The sequence below is a fragment of the Oryzias latipes genome, chromosome 10, assembly GCF_002234675.1.
Source record: "Oryzias latipes chromosome 10, ASM223467v1".
In the NCBI taxonomy this organism is placed as follows: domain Eukaryota; kingdom Metazoa; phylum Chordata; class Actinopteri; order Beloniformes; family Adrianichthyidae; genus Oryzias; species Oryzias latipes.
Window position 1 is genome coordinate 1,212,191 of NC_019868.2, and position 20,877 is coordinate 1,233,067.

A 20,877-nucleotide genomic window follows, 5' to 3' on the forward strand; every position below is an offset into this window, starting at 1 on the left:
AATCAATTTTTACCAAACCTCTGAGCCTCAGCCAGACGTAAATATTTAAAAGCATAAACTTTGCCATGAATTAAATTATGTAAATGTGTACTTACAGAACTGTCAACATGCTGCAAGAGTGAAAGGAGACATTTCCAATCGCCTCAATGAGATTTCCTTCCAAATCCCTGCAAGAGCAAATGATAAAACACAGGAACGGGCGCACTGAGGGCATGCACTTTTAAAGGCATACAGACAGATTCACTAATCAAAGACTCGTCACCACTTTGGCAGGACAAACTAAGACTTTACGAACTTACAGCCAGTTCAGCCGAGGCATTTCTTGACAGATGTCTGCCAGCTTGGTCAGAGAGTTGTTCAACAAGACCCTGTCAGTCAGTCAGGCAAAGCAAAACAGGATGTTGTGCTGTCTTAGCAGATCAATAAAGGCTCTTAATTGCTGCTGTTACAAGGAGGTAAACAAGGTCCAAACTCACAGCAGAACCAGAGAGTTCAGTCCTGAAAATGTCATGGCAGATATCTGATGGATGTTGTTGTTTTCTAGGATCCTGCAGAAAAAATCCCCAGAATTAGTGACTCAAAATAGCTGATGAAGCGAATTCAACTGGAATGGGTTAGCGCTGCATGCATAATAAGGAGAGAATGCAGTGAAGGCATACAGCCACTCCAGTTTGTGCAGGTCCCTGAACACGCCAGGCTTCAGCACAGTTATCTTGTTGTAACTCAGATATCTAAAAGAAAGTAAACAAACATTAAAAAGATTACTGTGAGGAAGAAAAGGACATTTCGTACACTAACATAAGTATAACAGCAGAATTCATGATGCAGTTGAACATCGAGAATGTTACAGTGGTAGCAGGTTGAACTGTAGGTGATGTATTTAAGCTTCATCAGCATTGTGGGAGTTGGAGGTTGTAGGGCACAACTCCCTCTGTACAGAAGGAAGCAGCTCTGTCTTCTATAGGAGGTTTTCACGGTTTCATGTTACAGTTATGGGATACAGCATCACTCCTTAATCCTGCATGATGTAAAATGGAAACATATCCATTCATTTAGCTTTTTTCCCCCTTTCCTTTAAATCGTATTCACAGATGCCCATGTGCGTGGCTGTCTGCGGGCAAAAGATAGACATACCAGCAGGTGTTACACAGGTGACCTGCACACAAATTCAGGGTTGTAGACTGTGAAAATGTTTGTGTCCTTTTTTTCTATGGGCATGCTGTAGGGGACAGGTTGTAATAAACACGAAAAAAATATGCAAGGGTAGGTAAGAGTAGCTGTTTGGATTTGTCATTTTTCCCCCCCAAAAAAAAGAAAAAAAGAAAAGAAAAAATCCTTGGGATTGTGCCAGGAGTCCGTTAGTGCTGTTTAAGTTATACGTGCATCCTTGAGCCTGACTGGTAGGAATGAAGAAATTAGACAGAGTGTAGTTTGTGTGGACATCCCATGGTCACATATATCAAGTGCACACCCGCTGGGTGTGATATCCATGTGTGGTCAGTAAGGAGCCAGTCCTAGCACCTTACTAAGGACTAGAAAGCAGCGTAAGAACAGCTCACAAAAGTGTTACTCATATATCATAAGTGTGTGTAACTTACACTATCCTTACAAATACTTCACCCTCCCCTTAAAACACGCACAACAAGCGTATGTTTCATATTCATAGCGTCCCTTGAGGTAGCCGTATGAGCATCAACCAGACAAGACAGTCAAGATGAAGCCGCTCCTCTGTGTAACACTCCACAGGCCCGGAAACCCAAAAACCTGCAGCATCCGCACGGGGTCGACCGAACACTGTGACTGAGGTTTTGAATCTTGTTTTCAAGTTCTGTTTGATTTTCATATTTTGTGTTTTATTCCCACTTAGGTCATTCCATTGGATAATCATCCACAGCTTTTTTACTCCAGGTACAGTCACATCACTTGGTCAGTTTTAGGTCATCTGTTCTTGCTTCTCAGGTTTCATGGTTCTGTCATGTTCAGGTCTACTTGATTAATTTTTCATTTCCATCACAAGCCTGGTCTTATGCAATTTTTTGTATATATAAATATATATATAAAAATAAATAAATAAAAAAACGCCCCTCTCACCCTTCTGCGGGTGGTTTCTCCTCCAAGCTCGGGTCCTCTACCAGAGGCCTGGGAGCTTGAGGGTCCTGCAGTATCTTAGCTGTTCCTAGCAATGCGCTTTTCTGGACTGAGAGTCTGGATCTGGAAGTCCCACAGGATCTTTGCCCTCTCATTCTCTACCACCTTCGGAGGTGTTTCCCATTTTGACCTTGGGGTTTCCAGTTCATATTCTGCACACATGTTCCTGTATATTATTCCAGCCACTTGATTGTGGCGCTCCATGTATGCTTTCCTTGCCAGCATCTTACACCCTGCATTTTTGTGCTGAATTGTTTCAGGCGCCTCTTTGCACACCCTACACCTTGGGTCTTGTCTGGTGTGGTAGATCTGAGCCTCTATTGCTCTGGTGCTCAGGGCTTGTTCTTGGGCTGCCAGGATGAGCGCTTCGGTGCTGTCCTGTAGGCCAGCCCTTTCTAGCCATTGGTAGGACTTCTTGATATCAGCCACTTCAGTTATGGTGCGGTGGTACATCCCATGCAGGGAGTTTGTCCTCCCATGAGGATCTGTCCTCCAGCGCCGCATCCTCTGCTTTACACTGCCTGAGACATTCACTGAGCACACTGTCAGTTGGGGCTTTGAGCTTGATGTATTCATGCATCTTGGATGTTTCATCCTGGATAGTGGCTTCTACACTCACTAGTCCTCGGCCTTCTTCCTTGCGGCTAGCATACAGTCTCAGAGTGCTGGATTTGGGATGGAACCCTCCATGCATGGTGAGGAGCTTTTGTGTTTTAACATCCGTGGTCTGTATTTTTTCCTTTGGCCATCTTATTATTCCTGCAGGGTATCTGATAACTGGCAGTGCGTAGCTGTTTATTGCCCGGGTCTTATTTTTGCCATTGAGCTGGCTTCTCAGGACTTGCCTTACTCATTGGAGGTATTTAGCTGTTGCAGCTTTCCTTGTTGCCTGCTCCAGGTTGCCATTTGCCTGCGGAATTCCAAGGTACTGGTAACTGTCCTCAATGTCTGCTATTGTTCCTTCTGGGAGTGAGACCCCTCCTGTGTGGACTACCTTGCCTCTCTTTGTCACCATCCGGTTGCATTTCTCGAGCCCGAATGACATCCCAATGTCAGTACTGTAGATCTTGGTGGTGTGGATCAGGGAGTCAATGTCACGCTCGCTCTTAGCATATAGCTTGATGTCATCCATGTAGAGGAGGTGACTGATGTTGGCCCCATTTCTAAGTCGGTATCCATAGCCAGTCTTTTTGATTATTTGGCTGAGGGGGTTCAGACCTATACAGAACAGCAGTGGGGACAGAGCATCACCTTGGTATATCCCACATTTGATGGACACTTGTGCAAGTGGCTTCCCATTGGCTCAAGGGTGGTTTTCCACAGCTTCATTGAGTTTCCTATGAAGGCTCTTAGAGTCCTGTTGTTGTTGTACAGCTCCAAGCATTCAGTGATCCATGTGTGTGGCATTGAGTCATAGGCCTTCTTGTAATCAATCCAGACTGTGCACAGGTTGGTGTGTCGTGACCTGCAGTCTTGAGCGACTGTTCTGTTGACCAGGAGTTGGTGTTTGGCTCCTCTGGAGTCTCTACCAATGCCCTTCTGTGTGTTACTCATGAATCGATCCATGTGGCTATTTATCTTGGTTGCAATGATGCCTGACATGAGCTTCCATGTTGTGGAGAGACAGGTTATTGGCCGGTAGTTGGATGGGACTGCACCCTTCGCCCTTCCGTTAGCAGCTGGTTCATTCGTGCTGCCAGGCGCTCGTGGAGTGCGGTAAGCTTCTTTAGCCAGTAGGCATGTATCATGTCAGGGCATGGTGCTGTCCAGTTCTTCATACCTGAGACTCTTTCTTGGATGTCTGCCACTGTGATGGTTACTGGATTCTGTTCAGGGAGATTGCTATGTTCTTTTCTCAGAAACGAACATAGCATAGTTCTTTTGCTGTCTCTTTCTCCCATATACCTTTTCAGTACTGTTCAGTTTCTAGCCTTGGTGGGTCTGCTCAGCTGTTTTGACCCTGCCACTGAGCGTACACTTTTGCAGGTTGAGTTGCGAACAGCCTGTTTATTCGTCTGGCTTCATTGTCTCTTGTGTACCTCTTTAGGCGGCTGCTCAAGGCTAGGAGCCTTTGTTTGGCAGTTGCAGTTTGGCAGTTGGTAACCGTTGCTTCCATGGTGGGTACTGTTTTCTTCCATGGTTGCTCTTGTAGCCAAGCAGCTCTCTCTATGTTCTTTTCTCTCTGAGAAAAGAACATAGCAACCTCCCTGAACAGAATCCAGTAACCATCACAGTGGCAGACATCCAAGAAAGAGTCTCAGGTATGAAGAACTGGACAGCACCATGCCATGATACATGCCTACTGGCTAAAGAAGCTTACCGCACTCCACAAGTGCCTGGCAGCACAAATGAACCAGCTGCTAAGTGATGGGACTCACCCCGAATGGCTAACGGAAGGGCGAACGATCCTGATCCAGAAGGATCAGCTATGGTTGTAGCCACAGCTGCCCTGGGGCAGACTGACAGAGGCATCCATTTCGTGCCTACGGCTCCTCTGACCATCACAGGGATCATTCATGCACATTCACACACCAGTGGAGCCACAATGGAAACAAGGAGGGTGAAGTGTCTTGCCCAAGGACACAACGACATTTTGGCTGGTGGGAGCGGGGATCGAACCGCCAACCCTTCGATCATTGGACGACCTGCTCAACCACCTGAGCCACTGTCGCCCCAAGACATTGTTGATTCAAAAGTAGCTCACACGCCAAAAAAGTGTGAGCACCCCTGCTCTAGAACTCTTGCCTGGCTCTAGCCTCAGCATCCTTCTACATGTTTGAAGTCACTTCAATCATCTTTCTTCCACGTTCTGATGCTCAGTTTAAACTTTAGCAGATCGTCTTGACCATGCCTTCATCCCTAAATACATTGACTTGCTGACATGTGATTAACAAGCAGGTGGACAGGTGTGCTTGATAAAGTGGCCAGTGTATGTCATTGGTAAATGATCATCATCTAATGTGATGTACATGAAAAAATGGAATGCACAGTAAAAAAAATAAATGCAGGAGCTTGTCATTATCAGGTTTCAAGTCCTGTGGCTGTAAAGAAATTGTTGCACTTCTACCCTCTGTGCTTGATTAATAAGTGTTTCACCCTATATCATGAGTTTGCTTTTGGCCCAACATATGACTTAACTGAAACTTCGCTAAAGAAAAATAATTACTTTTTGTATTAACGAGCAATAATGACATCTGATCAGAGATAATGAGTGATGAAACAAGAAGAACAAAGACATAAAAAAGGATAATTGTTACAGAGAAAGTTTGCTTTATTAGCGCAACCTTTCCAAGGTGATAAGACTGAACAAAACAGCTGACATTTAAACCAAAGTTTGAATAACTTTGCTCCAAATAATTTTGCTCCAATGTGACAAATTCTTCCAGAAAAACAATCCATTGATTATCTCAGAGGAACAAGAACTGCAGCCACAACACTAAAAGGGCACTGTCCTAGCTTCTTCATTAGGAAAAAAAACCCTCCCTCAAAAACTGCAATGGTAGGGTCAAACTTTCCAAGTAAGCCTTGAGAAGGAACTCTGGATGTCATAAAGTTTTACCCTACTGAGACCTGAGCTTTTACCAAGAGTAAAGTTGCTATGGTTGTGTAAAAAAGCAAAAATGTCATGCAGGGGGGGAGGGGGGGGGGGGGGGGCAAAGGGTCTCAGGTGGTTAACCCCTAAGAAAATCCCACAAAACAGCAGGGAAGACATATTGATTAGCTAAGAGATTTAGTTTCATGCTGACATTGAGAAAAGTCTGAATCTTGTATTTATGGATAATGGAAAAGCGTTACATTCCTATTTAGTAAAGGAACAGTAATTTTTCTCCATAAAAAAAATCCATAGATAAAATCATCTCATTTCTGCTGATATGTAAGACAGGGTTTTGTCTGCAGTGCAGTCTCTCATACGCTCATGCAAAGCTCTGCAGAGGAAAGTGCTGCTTTCTGCTCTTGAGCTCCAGCAGCTGTGCAGCGCTCCGCTCTTATAGATATATTTTTAGTCATGATTCAAGGAACATATCAAGGAAAAAAAGTCATCAAACTCATGAATGAAGTCTGAATGCAGACATGAAAACAGGTGCCGCAGCAGCAGGGGTGGCCTACAGCGTGCCACAGCAGGAGGCAAATGCGTACGCTCCAGGGCTCCAGGGAAAGCTCTGCTTTGGTCTGGCAAAAATACACCTCTGACAGATACGGAAAATAGGACTTTAGAGGCACACCGTGGTGTCTGTGTCTCTACCCACACTAATCCTGAATCCAAGACTGACTGACTTGTTTGAATTTTTTTTCAACATTTTACTTTCAAATGCACACTCAGTCAGAAAGAAACACTGAGTTACCATGGCAACAGCATTGTTGAGACAAGAAATCTGGAGGTCTGTCATGACAGCTTCAATGCTATTCAGGTTTATAGACTGAAAATGATTTGAAACAGACCGGACTGGCCTGAAAAGTATAAACAACTGGGAGCAACCTCACTGCCCCAAGAAAACTCTGCATGCCCTCTCGGGCACTGAAGAACCAATGAACTGAACAATGAAAAGTTTGGTCCGCAAACTTTGACCTAAATGCCATATGATATGTCAACATTTCTCCTGTTCTGTAGCTTCCAGCTGGTTTCTAGCCATGTGTGGATTCCCTGGAGGTGTGTTTCTGTGTCATCTTTTCGCTCCACCTGCAAACCTGTGAAATCCCCTTCAACACATGAACACGCTTTGCCCACACACCTCGGGGCACACGGATCCCTCGTTCCTTTCTCTGTCTTCAGGTGTGCAGCTGCTTGCATGCTCAGCTTTTGCTGGACCTGCTCTTTGAACACATCCCATCTTTGTTCCTTCGTCTGCTTCTTTCTGCCTGCCGGCTCTGCTCTTCCATCTAAAGCCTCCAGAAATTAAGGCTTTTCTGAAGCTCAGTTCTGACTCCCAGACTCCACGACTATGACATTAACCGTAGTGATTTTCGTATGTTGTGCCAGTGCTCAAAGCAGAGAGATGAACGCTGTGAATCGTAAATGAAAGAGAAACCACATTCCTCTAAGACAGATTTAACAGCAAAAGAGCAATTCATTATTTTTGCTAAAGCAACTTTAAACAAATATTAAAAGTACATGATAAAAAAGCTTTCTACTGACATGAAATGAAAATATTTTTGAAATATTTGAAAAACCCTACATGACCTGGACATAAAACCAACCTGAATGATGACATTACCATCAAAAAGGCTGTGTCAATGCATTGATGTGACTCAGTGAACAGTGCAGAACAGTGAGACTGAATCTGTCTCAGATTCAGCTCAGGGTTCCCTTTTCCTGCCTCTTCTTCTAAATCTATAAAGACCCGGCCGTCCGTCTAAATTTTCAGCTCAAACAAGGAGAAGACTGATCTGATTTGTGTGATTGTCCTTTGTTTGCTGTTTTTAACAATTTTCGGTTTTTATGACTGTTTTATCTGCTTTTATGTGAAGCGCTTTGTGTTTTTTTTTGTGTGTTTTTTTTTCTTTGTGTTTTTAACTGAAATGAAAGGCGCTATATAAATAAATAAAGTTTGAGTTTGAGTTTGATCAGAGATGTAGCCAAGAGGCCCATGATGACTCTGGATGATCTGCAGAGATCTACAGCTGAGGTGGAGAGTCTGTCCACTGGACAACAGTCAGCCTTTTACTGCACTAATCTGGCCTTTATGGAAGAGTGGCAAGAAGAAAGCCATTTCTTAAAGATATCCATAAAAAGTGTTGTTTGAAGTTACCCACAAGCCACCTGGGAGTCACACCAAACATGTGGAAGGCGGTGGTCTGGTCCAAACCTTATGTTTGGCATAAAAGCAACACAGCTCATTACCCTGAACACACCATTCCACTTTCATATATGGTGGTGGCAGCATGATGGTTGGGGCCTGCTTTTACTTCAGCAGGGACAGGGAGGATGGTTAGAATTGATGGGAAGATGGATGGAGCCAAATCCAGGAGCATTCTGGAAGAAAACCTGATGGAGTCTGCAAAAGACCTGAGACTGGGACTGAGATTTGTCTTCCAACAAGACAATGATCCAAAACAAGGCAAGGCAAGTTTATTTGTATAGCACAATTCGTACACAAAGTAATTCAAGGTGCTTCACAAAACAGAAAAATGCATTAAAATCACAATACATCATAGAAATAATTAACGTAAAATTTACTTTAAAAGACAAGAAAAAAAATAAATAATTGAAAATTGATTTGAAAATAAAGGAAGGAAAGGAAAGAAAAGTGCAGATAGGACCTTTCAGTCATATACACGGCTAAACAGAAATGTTTTAAGTCTAGATTTGAACATGAACACAGAAGAGGCCTGTCTTACGAATTCAGGGAGGCTGTTCCAGATTTTAGCTGCAGAATATTGAAACGCTGATTCCCCTTGTTTAGTTCTGACTCTAGGAAGCAACAGGAGGCCGGCCCCTGTGGTCCTCAGAGTACGAGATGGTTCATATGGCACTAACATGTCAGAGATGTACTTTGGTGCGCGACCATGGACAGACTTGTACACTAGCAGAGCTGCTTTGAAGTCTATTCTTTCAGGTACAGGGAGCCAGTGCAGAGACCTGAGAACAGGACTAATGTGATCATACTTCCTGGTTCTGGTCAAGACTCGAGCAGCAGCATTCTGGATGTACTGAAGCTGTTTTACAGCTCGTTTGGAGAGGCCGGTGAGCAGGCCGTTACAGTAGTCTAACCTACTGGAGACAAATGCATGAATAAGTATCTCCAGGTCTGGCTTTGACACTATGTTTTTGATTTTGGCAATGTTTTTCAGATGGTAAAATGCCGCTGATGTTACTGACTTGATATGGCTGTTAAAGTTCAGGTCAGAGTCCATGATTACCCCTAGGTTTCTGACTTGATTTGAGGGTTTTAGAGACAGAGAATGAAGGTAGCTGCTGACACTTTCTCTTTGTTTCTGTGGGCCAAAAATAATAACTTCGGTCTTGTTTGAGTTTAGCTGGAGAAAGTTGTTCTGCATCCACGCACTGATCTGTTGGAGGCAGTGGTTGAGAGAATCCACCGGCCCATATTCACCTGTTGTCAGTGACACATAGATCTGAGTATCATCTGCATAGTTGTGATAAGATATGTTATTACTGCGTATTAACTGCCCTAGTGGCAGCATGTAGAGGTTGAACAGAAGGGGTCCCAGGATCGATCCCTGGGGCACACCACAAGTCAAGGCCATGTAGTCTGAGACACAACTCCCAATTTCAACAAAATATTTCCTGTCTTCCAGATAAGACTTGAGCCAACTTAGGGCAGATCCAGAGATGCCAACCCAGTCTTGGAGTCTGTGAAAAAGGATCCCATGATCAACAGTATCAAAGGCAGCACTCAGGTCTAGCAGGATTAAGACAGAGACTTTTCCATCATCAGTGTTCAGGCGGATGTCGTTGGTTACCTTGATAAGAGCAGTTTCTGTGCTATGATGGGGTCTAAAACCTGACTGGAAAACATCAAATGAATTGTTTAATAAGAGAAAATCAGTGAGCTGTTGGTAGACAACTTTTTCAAGGACTTTTCCTAAAAATGGCAGATTAGAGATAGGTCTGTAATTATTCAGTACAGTGGGATCAAGACCGCTCTTTTTCAGGAGGGGTTTAATGACTGCAGTTTTTAAGGCCTCTGGAAATATTCCAGATTGAAGAGACATGTTAACTATTTGAGTAATTGATGGCAACACACTGTTCAGGACAGACTTTAGAAATCTAGTGGGTAACACATCAAGGCAGCATGTAGACGAGCTCAGACGGGTGATGGTCTCTTGGACAGTTTGGTCAGTGACAGGTACAAAGTGAGTCAGCTTAGAGTGAGTAGGTGGCCGTTCGATAGTTATATGTGTTGTGGAGTTGATGGCTTTTTTAATGCCGTGAACTTTGTCATTAAAAAATACAGCAAACTCATTACATTTAGGTGTGCAAACCAGTTCTATTGGTAGCTGGGTTGGAGGGTTAGTTAATCTGTTTACTGTTGTGAACAGGACACGAGAGTTGCTGCTGCAACTTCCAATGATTTCAGAGAAGTACCTTTCCCTTGTTCTGCATAAGATCTGGTTGTAAGCGTACAACTCCCCCTTATACATTTCATAATGAACCTGGAGTTTTGACCTGCGCCAGTTTCGCTCAGCTCTGCGGCACTGTTGTTTCTGTGCCCTGACTAGATCATCGTTCCTCCAGGGAGCTTTCTGTCTATGTTTTCTCAATTTAACCTTCATTGGGGCAATGGCATCCAGAACATTCAAGATGCTAGAAGTAACAGAATTCAGCATTTCATCAACATTGGCACCAGAGGCGTTTTCAGGGTTTATCATTTCTACAAACTGTGCCCTAGTGCTCTCATTTATTTGTCTCCTTTGGAAAACTGCAGGGCCAGGCGGTGGTTTCGGAGCAACAGACAGGTCAAAGAATACACAGAAATGATCAGAGAGGGCGACATCAACCACACTGACATTGTAAACATTAACCCCCTTTGTGATGAGCAGGTCCAGAGTGTGCCCTCTGCTGTGGGTGGGGCAACTTACATGCTGAATTAGATCAAAGGTTTTAAGGACAGCATTGAGCTCTTTTGCATTTCTGTCATTGACATTATCAACATGAACATTAAAATCACCTGTAATGACTAGACCATCAAAGTCTGTGCACACAACTGAGAGCATTTCAGTGAAATCATCAATGAAACTTTGGCTGTGCTGAGGAGGTTTGTACATGACTATGCAGAGTAAGGGAGGAGTTTGTTTTAACTCAATCTTAAAGGACACATACTCAAATGATGAAAACACACCAAATGATAGTCTGCGGGTTGCAATATTATCTCTAAACAGTGCAGAAACGCCTCCACCATTTTTATTTTCTCGTATTTCCGATACATGTTTGTTGATTCGACTAGAACTATGTTTCCTGTGTTTTTGTCAAGCCATGTTTCAGTAATAACATAAAATCAAGATTAAAAGAAGAGATAAGATTATTGATTAAAAATGATTTGTTGCATAAAGATCTGACATTGAGTGCAGCAAGTTTGAGATTAGTTTCCTTGGGACTGGTCAAAACCTTCTTGCAAGGGATATCAACTAGATTTCTTTGATTGGACAGTCTAACTGCCCTTTTTTGAATTCTACGTGGTGCAACTACAGGTATAGCACCAGAAGGAAGCTGTTCATCACAGGGCCCCAGTTTGACATAACCTTTCCTAGGACACTGGGGGCCTGTTTCATCCTAGCTCTGGGGGATAGCACGTCTAGAGGCGCGCAGGGGAGGTCGAGTTGAGGGTAGTTTGGGTGATGGACCAGGAGGAGCGGGAGCTGGACGGGATTTGGGTGAACGACGGAGGGGGCGTTTTGGAGGGGGTTTGGATGAAGGACATGTTGGAGGGGCTTTGGATGAAGGACGTGTTGGAGGGACATTGGGTGAAGGATAAGGAGGGGGCGCTGGAGGGGTAGGAGAGCTCCTGTGTGGTGTGAGGCTCACAGGTGTTAGGGGAGCCATCTTAATTCCTGACTTAATGAGGCTATCAAAATGGCTAGGTAGGGCCATGGGTGAAAGGGGGGGGGGCGAAAAGGAAAGTGAGTCTTCACTGGGAGTAGACGTAGCAGGGGGCGCCCACAGCTGGTCAGATGGTGGTATTTCTGGGGCCAAATCTGGTGGTTGTTGTTGTGGTTCTGCGGTTGGGTCCTTAGCTGGCGGTGGTTGTTGTGATGCTGGTGCAGCTGAGTCCTTAGATGGAGGTGGTTGTGGTGCTGGTGCTGCCGGATCCAAGTCTTTGACCGGTGGTGGTGGTGGGGGTAGTTGTTGTTGCCGTTGTGCTGTGGTTCCTGGGACACTGGCTCGGTCCTTCCTTACTGCCTTTTCAGGGCCTTGGCCTCTTTGCCCCAGAGCGTGGAGGATGTTCTTCACTAACTCTCTTGCTCCACCTCTGTTCAGGTGTGGGCCTCTTCCCATGAATAGGTCCTTTCGTTTCCAGAATGTATTGAAGTTCTCAATGTAATGGAATCCTCTGGAAGCACACTCTCTGGAGAGCCAATTGTTCAGCTGAAACAGACGGCTGAACTTGAGTGACACCCCATCGATGTTAGGAAGAGGTCCACTGATGAATGCTTCAACCTCTACTTTGTCAATCTCTTTAAATAACTTGATGAAGTCTTTTTTCAGACGTTCAGATTGTTCTTTTTTGATATCGACAGCACCTACATGGATGATTATTCGTTTGACTCCTTGGTACAAGACTTTAGATAAGAGTCCTGTAATCACTGGAACAGTAGAACTTGGGCAACATAAAGTTTGCAGTCTTCTGTGGCTGACTCCACTGATAGCGCCATCTCCAAGCAGCAGCGTATCTCTCACCTTGACGTTTGGCACAGATTTTCTTTCTGCCTGTGCTTTGTTGCCAACATTATGACTCCTATTCTGTGGTCCAATTTCACTTTGTTCTTTAACATCACATTGTGTTAGGGGTAAAAATCTGTTTGTGAGCTTTATTTCAGATGTTCTGTCATCATTACGCTTTGGCTTGACACAGAGTTCCTCCGCACAAAGTTTTGGAAAAGACACAACATCACTCAGGTCTATGTCACTGTTATTCTTCTCGTTTGTGGTAAGAGCAGGCTTCTTACCACCCGATGTTACTGGAAGGGTCTTGTGAAGTCCATTTTCAGTTTCCAAAGTAAATATCCGTGTTTGTAGCTCTTTTATTTCTTGTTGGTAGATCCGACAGCGTTTTTCTTCCTCTTCCGGACATGTCGCTGGCTTGTCAGACGTAAAGATATTGATTTGTATAGGTGGAAGTCACAAAAAAGGATGACCAGTCTGATATTCCAGGAGTTGTGGATGAGGTAAAATAATTAAAAATAATTAATTAAATGATTAAAAAGCAAATAAACCAGGAAGCGGCAGGAGCAGGGGAAAAAGCGTCTGCACTCTTTTGCAGGGGGAGGAGCCTGAAACATAAAGAAAATCTACAAGGGATGGTTCACAGATAAACATATCCAACTGTTAGAATGGCCAAGTCAAAGTCCAGACCTGAATCCATCGAGAATCTGTGGAAAGACCTGAAAACTGCTGTTCACAAACGCTGTCCATCCAACCTCACTGACCTCCAGCTGTTTCAAGGAGGAACGGGTAAAAACTTCAGTCTCTTGATGTGCAAAACTGATAGAGACAAACCCCAAGAGACTTACAGCTGGAATCACAGCAAAAGGTGGAGCTACAAAGTATTAACTTATGGGGGCTGAATACATTATCAGTTTTTTTTTGTTTGAAAAGTTTGACATATCCAATAAATTTCATTCCACTTCATGATTTTGAAAAAATTTTGAAAAATTACAGTTTTATATCTTTATGTTTGCAGCCTGAAATGTGGCAAAAAGTTGAAAAGTTCAAGGGGGCCGAATACTTTCACGAGGCACTGTATGTCCTCCATCGTGAAAAAAATGCCAATAGAACATGTTTAAAACACCTAAAACACAATTTTCATTGGAGAGTGTCTTTAAGAAAAGTTGTTACTTTTATGAGGCCTGCTGCTAACTACAATTATCTCCAAAACCTCAATTTCTCTTCCACTCTTAGATTTGGATCATTTCACAACCTGTAGCATTTTAACGTCATCTCCTCTGCAATGATCTTCTACCATGTCAGTGAGGACTAATCCTGAGATGTGTTGATAAGATCTGGAAAGATGATTATGTGACTGGATAGGGTCTGAGTCCCACATTCCTTGTTAATGGACTCAGAGTTCTTCCTTAAATCTCAAGGTTTGAGAAATGTAACAGTCAGAAGGCAATGAAGCACGCTACAAGCTCCAGGTGGAGAAAGATTGTTGGTGATTTTTCTTTTTTTTCTTTTTATTGAAGCAATTATTAGATTGCTTCAATAGTTTATCTCTTCTCATCAAGCTAGCTCCTTATTGTAGATCGGTTCAGCCCAGTCTTGTTCAGGTTTGCAGTCTTGTCTGTCAAGTAGGGGGGTTGACGAAGGACCAAAAATGCAGAGACGGGAGGCAGGTGGTACCAAGCAAAATAAGGTTTAAATTGTCAAACAAAACCAACTGTCGGGGTAACCAGGAAGCCGGGGACTCAGACAGTGATGACGGTATGGACCAGCACAACAGGAAGGCAGAATTCATGACAGAACAAAATAGAAGCAAAAACTAGCAACAAATCTGTCCTCTGACAGCTCTATGGTCTTTATCATGGTGAAGAAGTTGCAGTCTGATTGTTTAAGGGTGTAGACAGGTATCTTGTATACAGATAACCAGTTTTAACAGGAGGCATTAATAAATGTAACAAGTGGAGGATAGAAGAGGATCTTAAAGGGAAGAAACAGGTGTGTAAGGAGCAGATTTCTTGCTTGTTTGCTATTTTACTTTTTACTCCATTGTAAAAAATGTTTAAAAAAACAAAGTCATTTCTTGTTTTTTTTCATTCATTCTCTTACAGTTGAAGTAAGATAGACATAACAGACCTCTAGTGTTTTTAAGTGGGGCAACTTGCAGAATCTCTGACTGACAAATACTTTTTCCTACTGTATCTGTTCTCATAATTGCTGATTTGAGCACTTTACTTTGGTTTTATTGTGCATGCTGGTTTACCGTGCCCTTGTTTTTTTATGTGTGTGTGTGTGTACGTGTGTATTTTATAAATAAAAAGGAAAATGAAAGCAAGCGGACCAGTTAAAAATGTCCATCTCAGGATGAATAAGGAAGATTTTCTTTAAAAGGACCGGAGGATCACAATAGAGTGGGAACACGGGCAGTTCACGGCATGTGCGGAGGCGGTGGAAGAGTGGCACGACAGAGACTGCTGAATGACTATGACTGAAGGACAGTAGTCCTGGCAAACAAATCATCTGTGTTAACCAGTGCTATAAGCTTCCTGTTGTGACCACAGAGGCACCATGGGCAGAGGGGAACAAGAGCAGGCTTTTGGATGCGGAAATAAGTTGGAAGCGCAACTAATGGACACACAGCAGATGGGAAAAAGCCCATTATCCCAGTTACAGTCTGTTTTCCTGATAGGAGTGTCTCTACCTCCTTAAGTTTGTTCCTCTCATCTGGTTTTAATATGTTTTTATACTGATGATTATTTTTAGGAGGGTGGTCAGAAATCATAATTTTGCCCTTCATCTTCAGCTTATACGGGGCCTGAACTGGACCCTAAAGTGCTAACAGGTCAGCTGACTCAGGCCAGCGATTCCTGGGTCTTCTTAGGGACATGTCCAGAACACCTCCCCAAGGGGGCGTCCAGGAAGCATCCGAAAAAGATGACCAGGCCATCTCAAGTGGCCTCTCTTTCTATGGAGGATACTCCATGCTCCTCCCAGGTGACAAAGCTCCTCCCCTATCTTTAAGGGACTCTCTGATGAGGAAACTCATTTCAGCAGTTTGAATCCCTCCAGCCATGACCCATAGCTCATGACCACAGGTCACGAGAGTAAATCCAGAGCTTTGCCTTTGGGCTCAGGTCCTTCTGCACTACAACACATTGATACAGCGTCAGTGCAGCTGCTGCACCTATCCAGCTGTCAGTCTCATGCTTCATCCTTCCCTCCCTCCCCCAAATTATTTAAACTCTTACAGCAGGAGCTGTCTACCTACCAAGGATTTTCTCTTTTTGTTTCTGAATGAGATTTTTTACAATACAGCATTCTTTTTAAGAGACTATCAGTATCCTGGTTTTAAGTCTTTTTTTCTGCTGCACCTATTGCTGACAGTCCGTTCCTCCTGTTAGAGTTCCTGAACCCTTGCTGTGTTAGATCATCTTATGTCTAAAAGCCATAGAAGAGCCTCCATTTTTGAAAATACTTGATATCAGAGACTTTTCCAACAGTTGTCTGAATAAATGATAAGCTGTTACTCACAGCCTTGTCAGGTTATGAAGGCCTCTGAAGGCATCTGGACTGACGTCTTGGATTCTGTTGTGCTGCAGATATCTGTGGGGGGCAGAAAAACTTTATGAATAATCATGTAAAAAATGCAAAGCAAACTTTAAAGGAGTAAAGTTCATAAGCATAACTTGGGGTTTTCCAAGAAGCCAATGAATAGAACTTGGGTTCTAAGGAAACATTCACAGTGTGAAAGCATCACAGACTTGGTTTGAATGAACAGAGGAGGATTAGCTTTGCTCTGCTCTCAGGAGGGCGGCAAAGACTGAAAGAGGGCCAAAGCACCTAGAAAAAACATGAAGTACCAACAGCTGCCCAAAGCGCTCTGACAAAGAACAGAAAAAAATGCAAAAAGAAGAAAAAGGGCTAGTTCCTCAAGGCCGCTGAAGATCATTTAGATCATTCACCAATACACTGCACTATGTTTATCCACTAGATATTATTTTGCTTTTTTCTAAGTTACATTTTTCTTTTAGCACTTCTGTGGGGTTTTTGCTTATCCAAACAGACAGTTTGGATAAAGGTAGAGAGGAGGGAATTTTGAGATTCCCGAGAAACTTTTTAAATAAAAACTACTGATGTGTCCCCTAAACAAGAATCACTCAATGTTACAAAAACACAATCATTGTCCAAACCCCAACCACTCTCACCTCACCGTAAATGACCATTTACATCATTTTCTAAATGGTCATTTTCCACTTCTTTACTTTAGTGACAGTTTTATTCTGCAAAACGCCACGCTCTACAATTTCATACCAACTGCTATTTTTGATATTGTGACAGATATTCTGTCCTACTCTTCTACTATCCTTTAAGTCCTAAAAATGCAAATGAAGCTTCGAGAAGCTTTGCACTGGACTGAACCAATTAGAAGAAAACTTCAAAGCTTCATGAAGCTTCATCTGCCCATCACTAGTTATGATGGACCCAAAGTGAAAAACTACATAAACTCAATAATGACAGGAACCATGAACATGAGAAAAACAAAAAAGGTGACTAAAATAAATGACCCGAAGACCAGACACAAACAAACTAAAGATGACCAACTTAAATGAAGACAGCTTTGAATGATCATAAAGTGAAAGCGAATGTGACTAACAGAGGAAAACCTAAAGCCTGATTTACACTGGTCCATCTGTGATGCTTCTTTGTTGCATTGACAAAAAAAATTAGATTGTTCATTAATCAATTATAATGTTTACATCGCCTCCATTGTGTCTGCATCTGAAGCTACGTCCACACCGGGCATGTGTGGCGCACGCATTGAGCCCGTGGCGCTCACACCGGACAGGCAGGAAGCAGCAGGGAGAGCAGTTTCTGCTTTTGTTTTTCTAGCACATGTCCGCCACCTACAGCTGGAAGAGGTCTGGAGTGAAATGTTGAAGTGGAGCAAATCTCACAAATCTTACTCCAGAGTTTTTCTTTCACAGCTCTTTTCCAATATATAGAAGTTTTGGTGTCATAGAATTCCAGCTGGGCAGAAAAACCTCAATTATTAATTTCTGCTTCATGATCAATTTTTTATGCGGTTGGCAATTCTGTGAATTAAAAAGGACGCCATCCTTAATTGAAAAATGTACTATATCTTTTTTCAAAAACTCAAAAAGCATAATGAGATATTTTACACAATGAATATATTAAATCTTTCTGCTATATTCTATAATAGCATATGTTTTTCAATTCCAAAGCGGGAATTTATTTCCATAAAATCATTATCACACTGCATTCATTTATGTAACTAACACTCCTGGCTTTTTGTTATTGTTACTGTATTTTACATTGGATAAACATTTGCTTTCTCATTGTATACTTGCACTCTGTTCAATGGGGGGGGGGGGGGGGGGGGGGGGGTCCTTGGTGCAGTAAAAATATCGATTTGGGTGCAGCCCATCAGCATTCCCCACCCATTCAAATTGCTCCTACATCCAGTCCATGAGAGTATCCCAGTGTGAACACAACATTAGAGAAGCTTAAAAAACTGGTCATGTTGATTGAACGTTGACAATTTGATCTACCAGATTTTTTTGGGCCAAGCCTCTTCCCATGATGCCTCTGTTTGTGGCATATTGGGATGCTAATAAGAAAATAAACCCACATGTGCTCACAGAGAAGAACATGGTAATGTGCATTCACTTTCCTCCAAACATCCACTTTTCTTCTGCTGTATACTCCACAATGAGAGGACCTTAGAGCAACATACAGTATCTATCTCTGTGGTAATGGACCCAGAATGAGCAGTTTATGCTTTCAGAAAGAGAAGAAAAAGAAATAATGACTTTGTGGGGAACTCACAGTTTTTGCAGACTCTGGTAGATAAAGAATCCATTTGCTCTCAGTCTCTGAAGATTATTTCTTTGCAGGGACCTGCCGGATGCCAGATTCTCATTAAAACACAGTCCAACTCACGTGAACATTACGCATTTAAAGGGTAAATACCATTTCACTACAACAGCTGTGCTGTCTAGTCATTCACATGAGACTGTTTGTGCGAAATGGGAATCTAAGGGATGGGGAAGATAGATTAATGTGAACCTAAAATAAATAAAAACATATTTAAAATGTGAAAAGAAATCCCTGTTTTAACTTGGTTTTTAAATAATTTTACTTAATTTACTGAAAGACAAAAAAAAACTATGGTTCAAAGACAGCAGAAATACTAAAAGTTCAGGAAATTCATGATGGTAAATCTGGAAAAAAAAAGTTTTCTTTTACAAATCGGCGAAAACACAAACAACGTGAGCTGCCGCTCAGAGGTTTTGAAAATTAATTTTGTTGGGAGACGTCAAACTGACTGCTGGATTTGGCTGCTTCTTCCAAAGCTTTTAACGGATTAAGTCTATTAAAGTGTCTTCTTGTGTTTTTCTGGGTTCTGGGAAATCTTGAGTCTCATTGGCCCCCTGTCCTCTAAATTTGTTATTACAAGAATTAAAAAAGTGCATTTTGTCCTCCAGAAGTTATGCTGTTAAAACGATGCATATATGTGGCGCTGCATGTCCATGCACGGCCCCAGGAGCTTTGACTTGCTTTTATTCCCCACCCGCGGCTCTATGCAGAAGCTGAGCCAGGCCAAACCAAGTTCTTTTTGCCATCCATGAAACAGAAGGGTCACCTCGAAGCAAAAAGGTTTGAAACCCATTTCTGTGTGGAAAACTAAACATCTTAAGCAACCTGAAAAAATTACTCATGTCTTCCTGAAGTGTCACGACTTTTGGTATCTTGATTGATGAGTGACAGCTGATGATGGTGTGTTCATAGCTTCTGTGTTTGTCATAATGGGCTGCTTACCTAGACAAGGTAAGCCCTGTAATGAGAGCCGGGAAATGAATATTAACCCCTTCATTCCAGACTTCATTTCCAATTATATAAAACAAATATTCTCCAATATTTTGTTTCTGTTCAATGTGAAGCTAAATTTAGTGAAGTCCTACATTTCATTGTACGATTCAAATGAGCAACATACAGCTTGAAGGGGTTAGGGCTATTTTCAGGAATTCCCTTTTTCTCTTCAGATTTTGCTTTTTTGTTTTTAAGGGTTTTTGATTCTTCATGTTAGACCCTTCAGTTTCCTTTTATCCTGTGTCTTTAGCACACTTACATCCAGTTTATCACACCACATTTTGCACAAACGTTTTTGCCCTCCAGGATTTAGCCTCCTGCTTCTGGATCATCCACAGCACCGCTTCCCTGACAACCTTAAATCAGTGCCATAACAAATACAGCATATCTTTATGAGGCTGAACTAACTGCAGTCATGCTTTAGGAGATTTTGTGACATTTTCACTGCACAAAACGGCAGTTTTAATGCAGGAAAATGTGGAAATTTAACGGGAAGCATTCCTGTCAAGTTAGATCTGTCTGACAGCCCTTCTTAAAAAGGTGAAATATTTACAATATGATGAAATTTGCAGCAAGTCAGCATCCTTGCAGGAAAAACATAAAGTCACTCTCCAACAGTAGTTTTTTTAACTTTTTTTTTTAATATGCAGGGAAGTGTGAAATTATAATTACTTCTCATTTCTTCTAGTATTTTAACTATCTTTTTCCTTTGTTTTTTAAATGCTTTATTATTATTGTAATTATTATTATTATTATTATCCTTGAAATGAAACTCAACACTCCTTTGTGGACAGCATCACACAAACACAACTCAGTAATTGCTTACTTTGGAAGATTTGACACTGGACAGTTCTCATTTATGACACAAAAAATCATAGTTCTTTGAAAGGCAACAATTTTGTCTTCTATTTTTTGAAAAGGTTTTTCTGGAAATGACTTCTCCTCTCCATTTCTGATGGATTCTCTGAAGGTTGACATCTGCTGACGTGAGCTGCGACAAGCTGTGCTGATGGTGAGTCTCTCTGAAGTTTACTTTAGCTCTGTGTGCTGAAAAAGACGGTCGTAAGATTTTTGTCTACTCACATCATGGTGATATTTATCGCCACCTCTGGAATATTCTGAAGCCGTGCACTGTCACAGTCCAGCTCCAGGTCTAAACACTGGCACCGCTCTGGAACTGCACCCAGTACTGGAGAGAGGGAGGGGCATCAGAGGACATGTCAGTCAAAGTGTCATCCTGCATATGTGTGAAGGCATGATGAGCACCAGCTCGCAGCTGAAAGCCTCCTTGCTTTCAGAAACGAAGGCAGATTTTATCAGGGGTGACAACATGATCACAATGATACTCCTGTTAATTCGGTTCAGATGTGTCAAATAGGGTTGAAGGAAACCGAAAGAATGAGGACACAAAAGGAAGTTCATGAAAAACTTTCCTCAGCTCAAAGACCATCTTCCCTCCACAGATAATTACATGCTTACAACAGGCTGTTGTTTACACTGTA

The 20,877-nt window shown here is 42.4% G+C and overlaps 1 protein-coding gene across 1 annotated transcript in view; it reads right to left on the reverse strand.

The window, feature by feature from the left end:
• The window catches only part of rxfp1 (relaxin/insulin like family peptide receptor 1), a 165,207-nt gene that overhangs the window by 32,234 nt on the left and 112,096 nt on the right, over positions 1-20,877 (reverse strand). Inside the window, exons 4-10 of the mRNA XM_011473132.3 lie at positions 20,459-20,564; positions 18,332-18,403; positions 16,016-16,087; positions 660-731; positions 477-548; positions 300-368; positions 96-167 (exon numbers count right to left, since the gene is read on the reverse strand). Of these exons, the coding sequence (XP_011471434.1) occupies positions 96-167; positions 300-368; positions 477-548; positions 660-731; positions 16,016-16,087; positions 18,332-18,403; positions 20,459-20,564 (535 nt within the window). The remainder of the gene's footprint in view (positions 1-95; positions 168-299; positions 369-476; positions 549-659; positions 732-16,015; positions 16,088-18,331; positions 18,404-20,458; positions 20,565-20,877) is intronic.